The sequence below is a fragment of the Cervus canadensis genome, chromosome 20, assembly GCF_019320065.1.
Source record: "Cervus canadensis isolate Bull #8, Minnesota chromosome 20, ASM1932006v1, whole genome shotgun sequence".
Classification (NCBI taxonomy): domain Eukaryota; kingdom Metazoa; phylum Chordata; class Mammalia; order Artiodactyla; family Cervidae; genus Cervus; species Cervus canadensis.
In genome coordinates this window covers 44,363,617-44,381,240 of record NC_057405.1, presented here as the reverse complement: position 1 = coordinate 44,381,240, position 17,624 = coordinate 44,363,617, and the positions used below count along the sequence as shown (strand labels likewise).

General features: G+C 38.2%; 1 protein-coding gene across 2 annotated transcripts in view; it reads right to left on the bottom strand.

Annotated features, from left to right (window-relative positions):
• The window catches only part of CEP85L (centrosomal protein 85 like), a 143,645-nt gene that overhangs the window by 119,321 nt on the left and 6,700 nt on the right, over positions 1–17,624 (bottom strand). The window contains exon 1 of one of the 2 annotated variants that reach the window (XM_043439698.1): positions 13,423–13,636. The exons of the other annotated variant lie outside the window; for it this stretch is intronic. Coding sequence (XP_043295633.1) covers positions 13,423–13,495 — 73 coding nt within the window. The 5' untranslated portion in view covers positions 13,496–13,636. Of the gene's footprint in view, positions 1–13,422; positions 13,637–17,624 lie in introns of those variants that run through there. 2 annotated transcript variants of the gene reach the window in all.

Here is a 17,624-nt window from a genome sequence, read left to right as displayed (position 1 = left end):
CACACACACACAACAGATTATACAGTAAGGAAATCCTGCCATGTGCAACAACACAGATGAACCTGGAGGGCATTATGCTAAGTGAAATGAGCCAGACAAAGAAAGACAAATAGTGCACAGTATAATACATGTGGAATTAAAAAACAAGAGTTGAACTCAAAGAGAGTTGAATGGTAGATGTCAGGGTCCAAGAGATGGGGAAACTGAGAGAGGCTGGTAGGGTACCTTTCAGTTATAAGATGACTAAGTCTTAGAATCTAATGTAGAATACAATGACTACAGTTAACAACACTGTGTAAGCGAAATTTGCTAAGAGAATAAAACTTAAGTGTTCTCAACTGAAAAAAAAAAGTAAACAGTGAGGTAATGGATATGTTAATCAACTCTAATCAGAATCCTTTCACAATGTACACATAAACCAAATCATCATGTTTTCACCTTAATACATTAGAATTTTATTTATCAATTATATCTCAATAAAGCTAAAGAAAAAAAGAATCCAACATTTGGGAGAATGGGTCTTTAGAATGTTCTTTAAGCATTATTTCTAATAAGGAACTATTACAAATAAACCCAAAAAGGGAGACAGGAACAGAATCTAGGCTATTAAAATAATGAAGATTGAAAAGTGTAAAATGCTTATATTATCAATCTAAGTAAGATATAAAATGCAATAAATGGGAAATTTACAAATAACCTCAGATTTCATATCTTCTAGGAATTCTCTGAACTTGTTTTTTTTTTTTGCCTGTTTCTAGCTTAGCATTCACCATATCAAATTAAAGTTATCTGCGCAAGTATCTGTCCTCCATCTAGACTGCAGTAATATTCACTGAGGGCAGGGACCAGTGTTCTAGACCTGACTCAGTGCTGCAGCCAGCATAGATATAGCAAAGAGTCAAACAAACAAAAAATGCCCAGAGCAACTGGAAAGAAGTACATCAAAATACTACTTGCAGTTTTTCCCAGATGGTAGGATTATTGGTAATTTGACTCTTATGCTTTGTATTATTACTTTAATAATCAGAAAAATAGGCTTTGTTTTTTTAATGCTTAACCCCCACCACTAACAAACCAAATAATTTAGTTATTAAGTACCTCAGCGATTCTATCCCTGTGCTAATTAATGAAAGGCTTTGGAGATATGTTTTCCTGGAAAGGGTATCCAACTTATATGGCCTATTTTGGAACAAAATGGGTACATTCTAACACGTAAATCAAAGTACCCTAACTTTTTAAAAAATGTTCAAAAATTCAAAATTACATATTAATGTTCATAAAATGAATGAGATTTCTACATTTAAAAGGAAAAAAATTTCTCCAAATTCAAAATAAAGAATTTAGAACAGATTGGTTCTTTGTTTTGGTTGATAGCTACAAGTTTGTTTCAATAATACCACAATTAACTTAGTCCAGTAGGAGAAACAAATTACGAAGCTTTTTAAAGCTGTAGGAGAGTCTACCAGGGAAACACAGTAACTCAGACATTTTGACAAAAGACCGGTGCACTTTTCATAGGAAGGCATCCTCATCAAAAGAACTTGAGAAAAAGAAAGCCTAAGTCCAATCATGTCAGACAAATCATTTGATCAGTCAGTGGGGAAAACATGTCCTACTCACAACAGCATCTTATTCCTTTAAATCAGTAAGGCATTTTAATTTACTTATGACAGTATCACAGTGCTCTTATTTTTGCTAAACTTTTTCTTTTAAAGGAACAAGAGATTCATTCAGATTTCCCAAAATGGCAGAAGTATCATGAAATGACCAAATTATCTATAGAAATTGATCTCCTCCAGGCTGCATTCACATTTGTCTTCTTCTTTAAATATAACTACAGTTTTTTTAAAGGACACGGTATTTTATATGCCTAGAACACTGGAGATAATTAACAAAATGTCATGATTAAAATAACATTATAAGCTTTAATTCAGACTGAATGAATTCAACTTAAGAAGGATGACATGCTGTATCTCTAGTCAACATAATCCAGAATCACAAAGCAGTCAGACCTAGACATGACATGAATACGCTTACCAAGTGATATAAGGACAATTTTTTTCACCCAATTGTTATTAAGACTACACTACTAAAATGGGAGTTACTCAATGTCTAGATATGGGCACTTTAAAAATAACTTAAAATAAGGCTCAGTGATCTCTGAAATAAAATCTTACCTAGGTCCTATCATATTACAGTAACTGAATGACTATGTAGAATCTGCTCTCCCTGGAGAAAAGAGCGTTTTTATAAGAACAGCAAAAATTCCCAAGACACCATGCATTGGGACTTCTCTTTGAAAGACAATATGTTACATTTTTAAACACCAATTTCAATTATTTTAAATAGAATACTAAATGCATAAAATATTAAATGTCCAGTATTTAAATACTAAATAGAATACTAAATATTAACTTATTTAATAACTATTAAAATTTCTCACACTGGAAAAAACAGGAAGATGAACATCAAATGAATAAGTTATCTATTATATTTTATATTCTTTCTGAAGCTTCTTTTCTAAATTGGAAGCAAAAATTCACACAATATCAAATCTTCCGTAATATGCTAACATAACTAACTGCACTTAGAAGAACTAACCTTACTGAATTTTAAAAATGACAACACTAAGCCAAAAAAAAAAAAAAGTTGACAAAGCAGATTTATAGTTTTAAATAAAAAGCTGAATATATAATACAAACCATGAATACAAAGTACAGTGTTTTTCTTAAATGCAGGTTATCACACATTCAGTGCACTGATATCAACCCTTTTTAATAAAACAGAACAAAATGGAAAATATCAAAGCATATTTACCCTTATTTGACATAAGATAAACAAATCTCATGATATAACATCTCTGAAATGTTAACAAGTACGAAGTACTTCTGCACAAAGTTCAGAACAGTAGCCTTCAACTGCCCCATTCTATTATCAGTAGAAACCAAGTTGAAAAGAAATAAACCCAGGGAATACAACCAAAAACCTTCTTTTCCTTATCTCATATGTCTAATCAGTTTCTGAAACTCTTCAGTCCACTTTAGACGTATTCACTGAATTAGACCCCTCCTCTCCTTCCCACTGTCACAGATTACGTCTTTTGGCTCAACTGCTGCACAGACCTCCTGCCGGAGCGGCTGCCCAAGCCAGCCTCTACCCTACTATCAGAAAACACACTTACATCATTCTTTTGCTTACAAAGGTCTGTGGGTTCCTTACTGCATATTAAATAAAACTCAAAGTCCTTAACTTTGGCAAAGTTCTTCACCAACTGGCAACCTCATTTTGTAATACTTTACAACTCCTACCTCCCCGGCTCCAGCTCCCAACACTCTGTAGCTGCACATACCTAACCACAGCCTCCAGAGAGATCAGGTCCTTTCTGACTCCAAGCTACTTCTCCTCTCTCTCTTCTTTAAGAGTCTCGATTCAGAATTAACTTGCTCTAAATGTTTTCTCGGATTCTTCCAGGGAGTATTAAAATAACTACTACTTTGTACTCTCCCAATGTATCATTTAAAATACCATAACAACATTTACTAATCTATATTAACTCATATTTATATGACTTTCTTCTTCCTCACCGAATAGGAACAGTGAAAAGCAACTTTTTTAGTCTCTAGCACAGAGCTGCACATTTAAGGCAGGGTCTCAATAAATGCAGTGTTATAACCACTGGGTAACCAATAAATGTTCCTAGTATAAAATAAAATTTCGGAAGGTTTATAATTAGATCTTTAAAATATTCTTTCTTTTAGAAGGATTAAAACAGGGTTAGGGGGTGGGTTGGTTGTCTATTTTAAAATCCAGGAAATTTTAAGCTATCCCTTGAGACAGTGTGCATTTAAGCATCTATTTAAAGTTCAGTAAATATTTTCCAAGGCAGCTAAAAAAAATTTTTTTTTAAACTAATAATTAAAAGTGATTTGAGGGGCTGTTGGCCAAAATTCCTAAAAAATGGGAGAAAACTACCTTCAATAAGCATCAAAGGCACTAAAAAGGTCACCAAAAAACTAAATAGAAGATTAAAACACAGAAAAATATCCACATTAATAGTAATCAGGAAAACAGAAACAGAAAATCTTGTACCCCACTGGAGAATACCTAGGTAAAGTGAATAAAACCTAATACCATAGAGGTATCTGTTATTCATCCCTCTCTTCTACTTCAATTCAGTACTGTTTATCTCTAGGGTAAATGACTCCAATTATCTTAATTTTTCTTTAATTATAGAATTAACAGTATAGCATAGTGGGAAAAAATGTGGACTATGAAACTAGACTGCCTGGGTTCAAGTTATGTACCACTCTTACAAGCAGTGAAATCTTGAGTAAGTCACTTAGCCAATCTGTGCCTCAGTTTCTTCATATGTAAAAAGAGGGGAAAAAATTATAGTATCTATCTTTTAGAGCTATTGTGATAACTGAATTAATATGCAAAGATATTTTTCAAAGGGCTAAACATAAAAACAGACACACAGATCAATGGAACAGAATAAAGAGCCCAGAAATAAATACCATTCAATAAATGGTATTGAGAAAACTGGACAACCACATACAAAAGAATGAAACTAGACTTTATCTAACACCACACATAAAAATCAACTCACTGGGTTAAAAAATGTAAGACTTGAAACCATAAAAGTCCTAGAAGAAAACACATAGGGTAAGCTCCTTGACATCAGAATTGGCTATGATTTTTTTGGATTTGACATTAAAAGCAAAGGCAACAAAAATCAAAAATGAAAAGCATATATACTACATCAAACTAAACAGCTTCTGCACAGCAAAGTAAACCATCAACAAAATGAAAAGCCAATCTATTGAGTGGGAGAAAATATTTGCAAGCCACCGACCTGATAAGGGATTAATATCCAAAACAGAGAACTAACTCACACAACTCAATAGGAAAAATAATAATAATAATAATTTGATTAAAAATTAGGAAAGGAACTAAACAAATATTTCTCTAAAGAAGACATACAACTGGCAACAGCTACATGAAAAGGTGATTCACATTACTAAGTAGCAGGGAAATGCAAATCAGAACCACTATCAGATCTTCATTCCTATTAGAATGGCTATTATCAAAAACATAATAACAAGTGTTTGCAAAAGTGTAGAGAAAAGAGAAACCTTGTACACTACTGGTGGGCATGTAAACTGGTGCAGCCACCACAGGAAAGTATGGAGGCTCCCTATACTGAAACTAAAAATAGAACTATCATATGATCCAGCAACCCACACTTCTGGGTATATATCCAAAGAAAACAAAATCAGTATCTCAAAGAGATATTAATATCTACATCCCTCACTCCACCCCCACCCTGTTCACTGCTGTATTATTTATAATAGCCAAAACATAGAAACTACTTAAGGGTCCATCAACAGATGAATGACTAAAGAAACTGTGTGTGTACAGAATGGAATATTATTCAGCCACAAAAAGAAGAAAATCCTGCCATTTGTTGCAAGGTGAATGGACCTTGAGAACATCACACTAAGTCAAATACCCAGAGAAAGACAAATGCTGTATAATCTCATTTAGACACAGAATCAAAACAAAACTCATAAAGACAGGCAACAGACTGGTGGCTTCCAGGAGCAGGGAGTGGGAGGGTGGGAGAAAAGGAAGAAGGTGGTAAAAAAGCAGAAATTTCCAGGTATAAGATAAATAAGTTTGGGGATACAATGTACAGCTTTGTGACTATATTTAACAATACCATACTGTATATTTGAAAGTTAATAAGAGAGTAAATCTTAAAAGTTCTCATCACAAGGGAAAAAAAACTATTAATATGTGTGATGATGGATGTTAACTAAGCTTACTATGGTAATAATTTTGCAATATATATATATTTCAAATCGCTATATTGTATACCTTAAACTAATACAATGTTACATATCAATTACATCTCAATCAAACTGGGGGGAAAAAATCCACCTCAATCTAAGTTAATTGGCTTTCTTGCATTTCAGGATTTCAATAAATTGAAGTTTAAGTAATTAACAGCTAGTATTCTTTGCATTCTAAATATAAAAATGATATCTGGAAGTTATTAACTATTATTATTAAAACTATTAATAGTACTAGCACTAAAATTAATAAAACTAATTTTAAAAAACATTACCACCAAAGTTATAACACTATATAGTCTTCAAATGTGATTCTAAAATTTTCTTATTTTCAATTTGAGTATAATAAGGAAGAGTTTTAAACTAGGTTGGTTCAAGCTGAGGTTAAAATTAACTCAATAAGGCCAAGATCAGATGAATAAATAAGTGGTTCACCTTTCACATAAAAAGTGTGAATCCAAACCAGTAACATTCTAATCATATAAGACAAGGAACCCAGGAGGGTTAAGATAGCAACCAGTAATAGGTAAGACTATCTATATGAAAAAAATCATGTGCTTGTTGATTTCATATGTGGATAGGTCACAGATATCCTATCTTATATTCTGGTTACATGAAATGCTGTATTCAAAACAGTATTTTCGGAGCTATTTGGAATGAAGGCCACATAATTAATTTAGTCTCTCAAAAAGCCTTTGTTTCTATCTATAGCCTGGAAAAAAATAGGTATGATTAAAAACTAGTATGAGGTTTTTTAATAAAACCACTATAAACAGGAGGGAGTATAACAAGTGGTATTCCAGAGGGGTTTACCTCTGTCTTTGAATGCAACTATTTCATAATATGAATTAATAGAGAAAATATTCTACATGGTAGCAAATTAAGTCCAAACTTAAGAAGGATCATCAGCACCCAGGAAGAAATAAAAGTCCCAGTAAAAATAAACACTGTTAAGTAAAGTTGCTAGACCTAATGAAAATTCATATAGTCACTGGTCTCCAATGAAAGCAGAGTAAGCTCATTATTTCTCAATCAGCCTTTAATTTTCCAATACTTAAGAGCCAAAACTAAAACAGAACGTCAGTTTCAAAACACTCCAAAATAAAGTTTTGGGAAAATTTATAAAATAACACCCCCAAATTTAAAAACTTTATTTCCAGTCAAACTTCTCAGTACATTATTCTTAAAATGAGATAGGATGTTCAGAATTAATGAAAAAGCTTCAAAAAAGCGTCAGGAATGTCATGATAAAGCAATGTACATTGACTGTGATCAATAAACACACAATCTCTGCCTCTATACGACAGTAAAACCACCTCATAAAAAACTTAAAACTTTACATGATATGTAGTCCATGTAGTCTATGAGGAGGTTTTTCATCCCATTCTTTCAGAAGGTTAGTTAAAAACGAGAGTTCACTTCAGAATTCTGAACTTGAGTATTCAAACAGCATCAATAAAGCAATGAAGACATCTACTATGTAAAGAGGGCATAAAACAAAGTTCCTGATCTTAAATCTACTCTCTTTAAAGTAATTTAAAATCTCTTTAAAGTAATTTAAAACTTTACCCAGTTCAGATGCCCTAGGCAGAATCCTATAGTCAAGATTCAGCCACTGTTCAGTGTGAGGAGTCCCAGGAGACACTAGCCCTAGTTTCAAAACTGAATGTCCCAGGCAAACCCAAACAGTTGGTCACCCTAGCTTGATTAAGTGGTAAGGGCCAAGAAAGCACCCAAACACCTTCTAAGCACCAATCCTATAAATCCAATAAAACGGGCTGATTGGATTAGAGGATCTTTAATCCCTACTAGTCTAAAATTTTTAAATCTCTGAAACTAGGCAGTGGCACTGATCTGTCTCTCTGTCACATCTTACTTGGCCTCTTGGAAGCATGCGACTCTGACTCTTCCGAAGGTTAATTTCTGACTCTTCTGACTCCTTCCTTCAGTCTCCTCTGCTCTGGAACATTATACTCTCCAGGTTTCATTCCCACCTCACTGGTGGCGGCTCCTTCACGGTCTCTCTTTGGATGGATCTTCTTCCTTTACCTGGCTAGAAAACGTTAACCTTGGCTGTCTTCTGGATACTCTACGTGATCGTGTTTAAACACCATGTTCAAACTCTCTACCTCCAGCCCTCCCACCTCCCCACTGAGATCCAGACTTCTATGCCCAACATCTCACCTGAACCTCTAAAACACATCTCAAACTCCATCCAGGCCTAAAACAGAACTCTTAATTCCACTTCCTTCCTCACCTTCCCCACCTTACCCACCTTAAGAAATGCCACTACCATCCATTACAATTACTGGAGCCACCAGTAAGACTTCATCTGTGATTCCTCTTTTCTTCATTTGCCACCTCCAAACCATCAGTAAATCCTGTTAGCTCTATTTCTCAAGTATATTCCAGACTCATTCTGTTCTCTCCAGCCCACTCTTACCACTCTAATCCAAACTATCATCTTTCACCCAATCACTGCAATGACCTATTAACCAGTTTCTCCACTACCAATCTTTTCCCCATCCCACCACAACTTCCTCCCCCCACAAAACAGCCAGGAGTGACCTATCAACACCAAGGATAGTGAGTGTCTGCTTCATCTCCCCAGTACGTAGAACAAAAAACAAGGTCTGCCTTGCAGTAGCACTCAATGTGGTAAGTGAGAGAATGAACAGGCATCTCCCTAACCACCCACAACTGCCTTCCCCTCACATAGAACCTAAAATTCTTACAAATTCTTACAGGACTCCCTCACCTCATATCCCTGGTCACTATGCTCCAGACTCACTGATATTCTTCAAACTCCCCAAATTCATTTCCACCCTGGAGCTGTTTGTTTACCCTCTGCCTGAACACTCCTGCCCTCATGTGCCTGCCTCCTTCTCATCACTCAGGTCTCAGAGCAATGTTACCTCCTCAGAGAGGCCTTGTCTACCCAGATCCACCCATCCTGTGTCATCTCACTCAGCTCCCTTTTCTTCGCAGTACTTAACATTAGCTGAATTATCGTGTTGTTGGTTTACTTACAAACTGTTTCCTCCCTACTAGCACATAAGTTCCCTTAGAGCCGGGAATTTTCTTGTTCAATGTTGTACTCCCAGAGGCCAGTACAATCCCTACCACACAATACATACTGAAAGAATGACTCACATTTACCAAGTAGTTATGTATGTGCCAAGCACTATGCAAGGTAACAACAATGGATTTTTTTTAATTAAAGAAAAATAGAAAGCGCAAGCAAAATATTAGTATGAAGAGCAATTTGATGTTCTTTTATGTTGATCATCCCCATTCTTAAAATGACCTTATACAATAAATTCCACTCTGTAGAATACTATTTTGCCAGTGTAAATATACATATCCTTAAAGTAATAATAATAATTAGCATCTCATTATAGCTTTAGAAGTTATCTAAATGACTGCCTTATTCACTTTTAATATAGAATTTGAGGGAACTAATTAAGATAAAACGCAGTAAAATCTGAGAGCCTTCATTTCATCTTCTCAGAGTACACACGGACACATCTGATCCTGTCAGGAAACTTGAGACTGTAAAATACCTTCTGTTCTCAACATACAGAAACATTCACAACAGAGGCTGTCAACTCACCATTTATTGCCTGGCCTCAGATTAGTTTACCACCTTCATCAAGCCAAGAAGCTATCAGTAATAATCAGGTTCATTTCACAAAGTCATTACTAAAGCTGAGATTAACCACTCATCCCTGAAAGCCTATTATAAAAGAACATGCTCAACTGAGTTTAGGCAGAAGAGTTATGTTTCATTGGTATCATTGTATTTTTGGGTTCATTTAATTCAAAACCACAGAAAGCCTTAGTTTTTGACATAATCAAACCAGTTACTACCACCATCATTATGACATCACTAAACACCTTATAGCCAGGCATCAACTAGGGAAAGGCAGTGAGGCACTGAAGGCTTGAGGCACTTGAACAAATGACACTTCTTCAGATCGTGTAAGTATTTTCTATAACATTTTAATTCTAGCATACTTTAAAACTGTCATATCCTACCTCCAAACGTTTTAAGGATTAAATATATTAATATTTTGAAAGTATGATTTATAGAAAGCAACAAATTCAATATAACTAAGTGCAAGTACTCAAAATATCACCATATCATACTAGATGTTTAAAACCTAAGGGAAATACATCCATCTTTCATCCAACTTTGAAACTATTACACGTTTTGAATAATGGAGTATTCTTAAATACACTCAACCAAATCATAAAAAAACATAACACATGTTCTACTTAAAATTAAGTTTTCTATATATTCAAACTGGATAACCCAAAAGGACCTATTGTATAGCTAATGGAACTCGACTCAGTGTTATGTGCCAGTCTGGATGGGAGGGGGTTTGGGGAAGAATGGATACATGTGTATGTATGGCTGAATCCCTTCGCCATTCACCTGAAACTACCACAACATTGTTAATCGGCTATACCCCAAAGCAAAAAAAAAAGTTGAAAGTTTGAAAAAAATAAAATAAAAAGCGGGCAAAGGAAAATAAAATTAGCTTTCTAACCACACTTGCCAATCAAAAAGAGGGAGAGGGGCACTTTTGCTTGATCTTTGCATGCGAATATAAGAAAATACTCATTTCATTTTCATTTGTAACAGTTATCTTGGTAAAGCTGAAAAACTGCAGATAAAGCCAAGGCAAAATTAAATCCCACTAATTATTCCTACTTGTTTTAATTGCCATTACCTTAAAAAGAAAGTTTTCTCCAATTTTTTAGAACTGGTTCTATATTATCTTTGGTTTTCTCTTTAGTCTAGTTTAGTTGTCTGTTGTTTAGTTGTTGTGTCCAACTCTTCGCAACCCCACGGACTGTAGCCCATCAGGCTCCTCTGTCCATGGGATCTCCTAGGCAAGAATACTGGAGTGGGTTGCCATTTCTTTCTACAGGGGATCTTCTGGACCCAGGGATCGAACCTGTGTCTCCTATACTAGCAGGCAGATTAGTCTAGTTACATAACTGTATAAACAAACTAGTTTCTGGACATCTAGGATTAACCCCCATATTGAGACAAACTTATTTAAATACTAGAAATTATTTATCTATCCCTGTCTTAATACTGGCCCTCAAAACCAAAATGATTGCTAATAAATTCAATCAGAAGACTGGTTCTGGTTCCACATGAACCAACTCAGAGGTCATTATTTTGACCTTCACCACCTGCTCATTTGCTAAAGAAACCACACTTACGTTTTACAAATGATGTATAAATTAAGCTACAAAAATAATTTTAAAGGTTTGCTTTACTTGAGAGAATAAACATAAATAATTACATTACTATTCTGTAAAAGTAATCTATTCTTAGCATACAGCTGAAGAAAAATTATATTGAAAAGACATGCCCTGACTTACCAAAGGTAAGATACTGTCAAAGATTAGATAAAATAAATATGTTGTAAAGATATAGTGTTCGAATTTACTAAATTTGGATAGTATTTATAAAGCATCTTCTTCCACTATATTCTTTGCCACAGCAAAGGTTTAGAGACTGCAATATAACCTCCAAGTCCCTTCTTCAGTTAATTAACAATTTCTAAACACTATGATGTTTTCTTCTCCATAAAAAACAATGGAATAAATGGATACAACGCTTGGGTGATATTATACCTTCAAACATGTTATTATAACAAATAATTTTAAGAGGTTAGTTTGCAAAGATATTACAGATGGCTTCTGACATGAACAGATAAATTGAAACCACTCCCTCCAGCCTCTGGGGATAATGAAGTGCCTGCTCACTGACTGAAGTTACTGTGATTGCAGAATTGTAAATACCCAATGAGCATCAGAAACTTCTCAACTCCTGTCTTCTACTCTTAGGAAAAATGATATACATTATAGAGAAAATAATTTCCTACTTTTTTTTTAACTAAACTCATGCCTAGCATTGCAGGACCAAATTTAAGAGAACAATTTCAAATCTCACTCTGAATTTGAAAGTTTATCTAAGTCTAGACCTAATGTACACTATGCCACTACAGTTATCAGGGTATTATTATATGCTTGAAACGTGTTAAGACGGTAAATCTTAAAGTTTTCTCACCAAACACATGACACACAAAAGAATTGTAACTATGAGGTGATGGATAGGTCAACTAGTTTGGCTATGGAGATCATTTCACAATGCGTATATACACATGTATATATCAAAACCAAGTTGCACATATTAAGTATATTACAATTTCTAAATGTCAATTACACCCTCAATAAACCTGAGAAAATTATGTCTAAAAAAAAATCACATCACAAATTTCTAAAGTATCACAGAACTGCATTGTTTGAAATTTTAACAGAAATCTGAGTTTGTGTCTGATATTTTTTTAAATAGCAAAAATACTACCAACAAAAAAAAAACTTCCAAACGTTTTTCTATTTTGTTTGCAAATCGCCTTGAAAATGTATACCAAAATGTCAGTTACACAAGTAGAGCTCAAACATTTTGTGTGACAAGGTTACTTAACAGAGGAGTCCTAGAAGCACCTGGAGTTGCAGGAAAATTTTTGTGTGTGTACATAAGGCGGCTTTTTCTGGATAAATGATCCATATAACTTGCAGCTTCTGGGGCGCGGGGAGGGGAGGTAGGTGGTTCAAAATACAATTAAGATTAAATTAAAGCGCCTGAAAAAAACAGCCAACATCATGTAACTTGTCAATGTCAGATAACCAAGTCTTATTTTTTACATTCCTAATCAGGGGACGATTTATTCTAATTTGGTGGCTCCTACACAACTTTCAATGCATGCAGGCATGAAATGGCTCTGCATTACAAAACAGTTCCCTTCACACACCCAACGCGGCAAACCCCAAATTTTCCCAGAAAAGGCCAGGAACAGGCAAACGGATTAACAGCCCCTCTTGTTCAAAGATCGACTGGCTTTGGCAGGACGTGTCCTCCAGAGAGAACTGCTGGGCGATGACCAGGTTTCAGTGAGGAGATGGACCCCTGGGCGGGCACCAGCAGGCGAGACATCCCCAGCCTCCTCCTACCCCAAAACGCGCCCTCCAGTAGGGTCTGCGGGCGCGGCTGCAGCAGATCCCGGCGCCCGCAGCAGATCCCGGCGCCCGTGGCGCGCGCCGCGCCGCCGCCGCTGCAGCACGGTCGCAGCGACCTTCCCGCCCGGATCTCCGGGAGCCCCGCTACCCACGTCCCCACACCCCACCCGAGAAAAAAGGGAGGCGGACGCACAACAAAGCCCAATCTGAGGAGGCCCAAGCGAGCTGTAAGTTGGGGTGCCGGGGCTGAGGCCCGACGAGGAGCGGCCGGGACACCGAGCCGCGCCTGGCCGGCGCGCCGCGATGCCGGACGGATCCGGCAGGGGAGGCGGGCAGCCAGATGTCAGCCCGCCCGGCTGGGTGTCGACAGCCGGGAGGAAACCGGGCTGGCGGGAGGGCGGGCGCGCGGCTAGCGGGAAGCCAGGCCGGAGGAGGGAGGGGAGCGGCGGCGGCGGCGGCGGGGTCCCCAAGGCGCCGCGGTCGGCCGCGACCCCCAACCCGGCCGGCGGCCTGTCCCGTTACTTACCCGCTGGGAAGCTGCGGGCCTCGCCGGGGCTGTCCCGGCCGCCGGCCTCCGGAGCCAGGAAGCGCCCCCACATCGCGGGCGGGAGTGCCGAGTGGGCCGGGGGCTCCCGATTCCCCACACCCGTCCTCCGCTGCCTTTGCCTTCTGCTTCGGCGGCGGAAACTTGTGAGGAGCCTGGGCTGCGGCGGCACCCGCGAGGCGGGGCGAGCGAGTGGGCTGAGCAACGGCCGCTCAGCGACGGGAAGGGGGCGCAGGGGCCGGATTCGCCGCGGCGGCGGCGGCGGCTGCCATGGTCTGCCCAGCTGTGCTGAGGCCCGGGCCAGGGAAGCAGCGGCTCCGCGGTGGCGGCGGCTCGGTCCCCGGCGGAGCCCAGGCTGTGAGGCTCCAGACGAAGTTGCAGCTGCGGTTTCTCTCCACCCCCTCCGATCCCGGAGCCCGAGCCCGAGCCGGAGCCGGGCAGGGGCGGGGCCTGGAGGGGGCGGGGCTTAGTGCGCTTACAAAAGGCGTGCGCGGCGCGGGGCGGGGCCTGCGGGCCGTTCCAGGTGGGTACCCTCAAACCCTTTTGCTCAGCTGTTGGCGAATAGTCAGTCCGACATACCTGCTGTATCCCACTTTTCCCATCCCAGCGCTCCGTGCGATGAGGAAAGGGCGGAACTTGGCCCGGGGACTTGTCTTGGACTTGTCCTGAGGTTCCCCGCTCCGTTGGTTAATCCCTCAGGCCCTCCGGGGCACCTTTCAGAAAAAGGCTTGGAAGACCTGCCGTCACATCAAGACTGCTTGTGGTAAAAGAGGGTTGAGGGACTTCACCTCATTTGGGGTTGGAATTAAAGTTGTCATCATGCATTCTATAAGCATCGTTTATTGATCATTGTGGAGGATAATAAAGAGGTCATTTTCCTCAATTTACAACCGAAATTGAGAAGGGGAGAAGGTACCAAAATATCTACAACACGGAGACCAGTGCAGAAAAAAGCAGGAAAAAAGACCCGAGGTAAATAGGTACCAGGGGGTTCAGGAAGGGGCTGTCAATTTTAATCTAGTAGCTTAGTGTTTCAGATAAGCAATCAGGAGTCAAAATGACACCAAAGTATGTAATGGGAGGGCAACTACACCTTCACGTTCCTCCTCTGCCTGGTCAGATTCCACCCTTCACCTGAACCCAGAGTGCAAGAGTAGGCATCCTGAGGAAGGACCAAAAGGTGCAGCATCCTCTTTAAATCTTCCTTTTCATCGGCAATATTTATAACCCTTAAAATAGTGCATTTAATAAATACTGGTTGAGCACTGTAGAAGGAAGTGAGCTCTGGACCTGGCTGATGAATCGGGTAAACCGGAAAGCAGGTTGCTAACCCTTAACAAGGTTTGACTACAGTGATGCTTTTTCCTGTTGTGGATGTTAACAAAGCCCTCATGTTTGTATTCAGTTAAGTTACTGAATACAGTCTCAGTCGTGTCCGACTCTTTGTGACTCCATGGACAGCAGCATGCCAGGCTTCCCTGTCTTTCACCATCTTCCAGAGCTTGCTCAAATTCGTGTCCATTGAGTCGGTGATGCCATCTGACCATCTTGTCCTCTGTCACGCCCTTTTCCTCCTACCTTCAATCTTTAACAGTATCAGGATCTTTTCTAATGAGTCAAAGTATTGGAGCTTCAGCATCAGTGCTTCCAATGAATACTCAGGACTGATTTCCTTTAGGATTGACTGGTTTGATCTCCTTGCAATCCAAGGGACTCTCAAGAGTCTTCTCCAACACCACAGTTCAAAAACATCAATTCTTCAGTGCTCAGACTTCTTATAGTCCAACTCTCACATCCATACATGACTACTGGAAAAACCATAGCTTTGACTAGACAGATCCTTGTTAGTAATGTCTCTGCTTTTTAATATGCTGTCTAGGTTGGTCATAGCTTTTTTTCAAAGGAGTAAACATCTTTTAATTTCATGGCTGCAGTCACCATCTGCAATGATTTTGGAGCCCAAGAAAATAAAGTCTCACTGTTTCCATTGTTTCCCAGTCTATTTGCCATGAAGTGGTGGGATCAGATGCCATAATATTCGTTTTTTGAATGTTGAGTTTTAAACCAACTTTTTCGCTCTCCTCTTTCACTTTCATCAAGAGGTTCTTTAGTTCCTCTTCACTTTCTACATAAGGGTGGTGTCCTGTACATATCTGAGGTTATTGATATTTCTCCTGGCAATCTTGATTCCAGCTTGGGCTTCATCCAGCCTGGCATTTCACATGATGTACTCTGCATATAAGTTAAATAAGCAAGGTGACAATACACAGCCTTGATGTACTTCTTTTCCAACTTGGAACCAGTCTGTTGTTCCATGTCTGGCTCTAAATGTTGCTTCTTGACCTGCATACAGATTTTTCAGGAGCCAGGTAAGATGGTCTGGTATTCCTGTCTCTTTAAGAATTTTCCACAGTTTGTTGTGACCTACACAAAGGCTTTATCATAGTCAATAAAACAGAAGTAGAAGCTATTCTGGAATTCTCTTGCTTTTTCTGCCTAAAAATTTTAGAGGTTAAATTATATCTAGGTGTTTTGTAATTTATCTGATTGCAGTTTTACATTTAGTCTCCCACAGGTAGAGTTCCACTTATTTCTGCAAAACAGTTGATCAAGGGTCAACTGTTTCTAAGGCTAGAGTGATAGAAATATGAAAAAAAGAATGCAATTGTTTCCTTTCTGTGATTTAAATGTGCATTAACCCATGTAATATGACACTTGAATACTATGGGCTTAAAAAGAAATCTAAAAAAGTAAATTCTAACATGAATTATCAGAAGCTATAGAATTATATGAAAGTATTCCTTTTTACATGATTTATAGTTACTATATTCTCATATTAGGTACAGCATTTATTAAATACCAAACTTTTTTTATACAGATCTAAGACATGTATGAACTATTACAAATATATCTCAGTCCTTTTTGAGTTAATATATACTTACTGTTATTCTAAAACTCTGCCAACTTCCACTCAATTCTAAGCAGTGTTTTTAAAAAATAATTTACTCAGTTCTTCTATGTTTTTATCAAATTGAAAGGCATGCCACTACATACACCAAAAAAAGTGTGAAGCTAAGACTATGTAAAATATTTCAATACTTAGTACAGAGTGCTCTGTACTAAATAGAAATAGAAATAGAAAATAGAAAAACATGTTGCTATTTTGGCAGTTGGCACCACCAAGGATAAATTGTTTGTGTTCCTACTAATTAAACTTGACAGGATAGAAAGCTAATGCAATTAAAATAATTGAAATACTAAAAATGTTATGTATATGAAGTAAACTGTAACCACCATTTTTAAAAAATCATACACATTATGAATATACAGTTGATCTTTAAACAACACAAGGGTTAGGGGGCACCTACCCTCTGCACAGTAGGCATTTCCAAGTATAAAATATAGTCGCCCTGAATCCTCATCTCCAACTCCTCAGTATCTATGTTTTGGCATCCAAGGATTCAACCAACTGAAGATTCTGTAGTACTGCAATATTTACTGTTGAAAAAAATCTACATATAAGCCATACCACACAGTTCAAACCTGGTTTTTCAAGGGTCAACCATATACTGAATTGAGATTTCCAGTCACATCTGTGATACACCCAGTATCCATGGTTTTCCAAATGATCAAGATTAATCATAGCACAAGATCGAGAGACTGAGGACTACCTATCCATTACTAAGGCCGATGTGATAAATCAGCATGTTTTTGTTTCACTGTGACAGTATGTGAAGACCATTAGGAAAATCCTATTAATACACATTCTGACATTATTTGCTTGCTTGCTCAGCCGGTTTGCAACCCAGTGGACTATAGCCCTCCAGGCTCCTCTGTACACGAGATAATCCCAGCAAGAATACTTCAGTGGGTTGCCATTTCCTCCTTCAGGGGATCTTCCCAACTCAGGGAGCAAATCCACATCTCCAGCATCTCCTGCACTGGAAGGTGGATTCTTTACCACGGAGTCACCTGGGAAGCCCAAGACATTTATTATTGAACTTCAATATTTTAGTAATTTTTCTTAGTAGAGGTAATACAAGTAATGAAAATAGTGACTGTATATGCTTGTGTGTGTGTGTATATGTGTATATATACAGTTACTTAGGTGAAATTTGCATATTTAATGTTTTGAGAGAGGACTTTAAAAAGAGGAAAATAGTACTAAAAAGTTACTGTCAGAT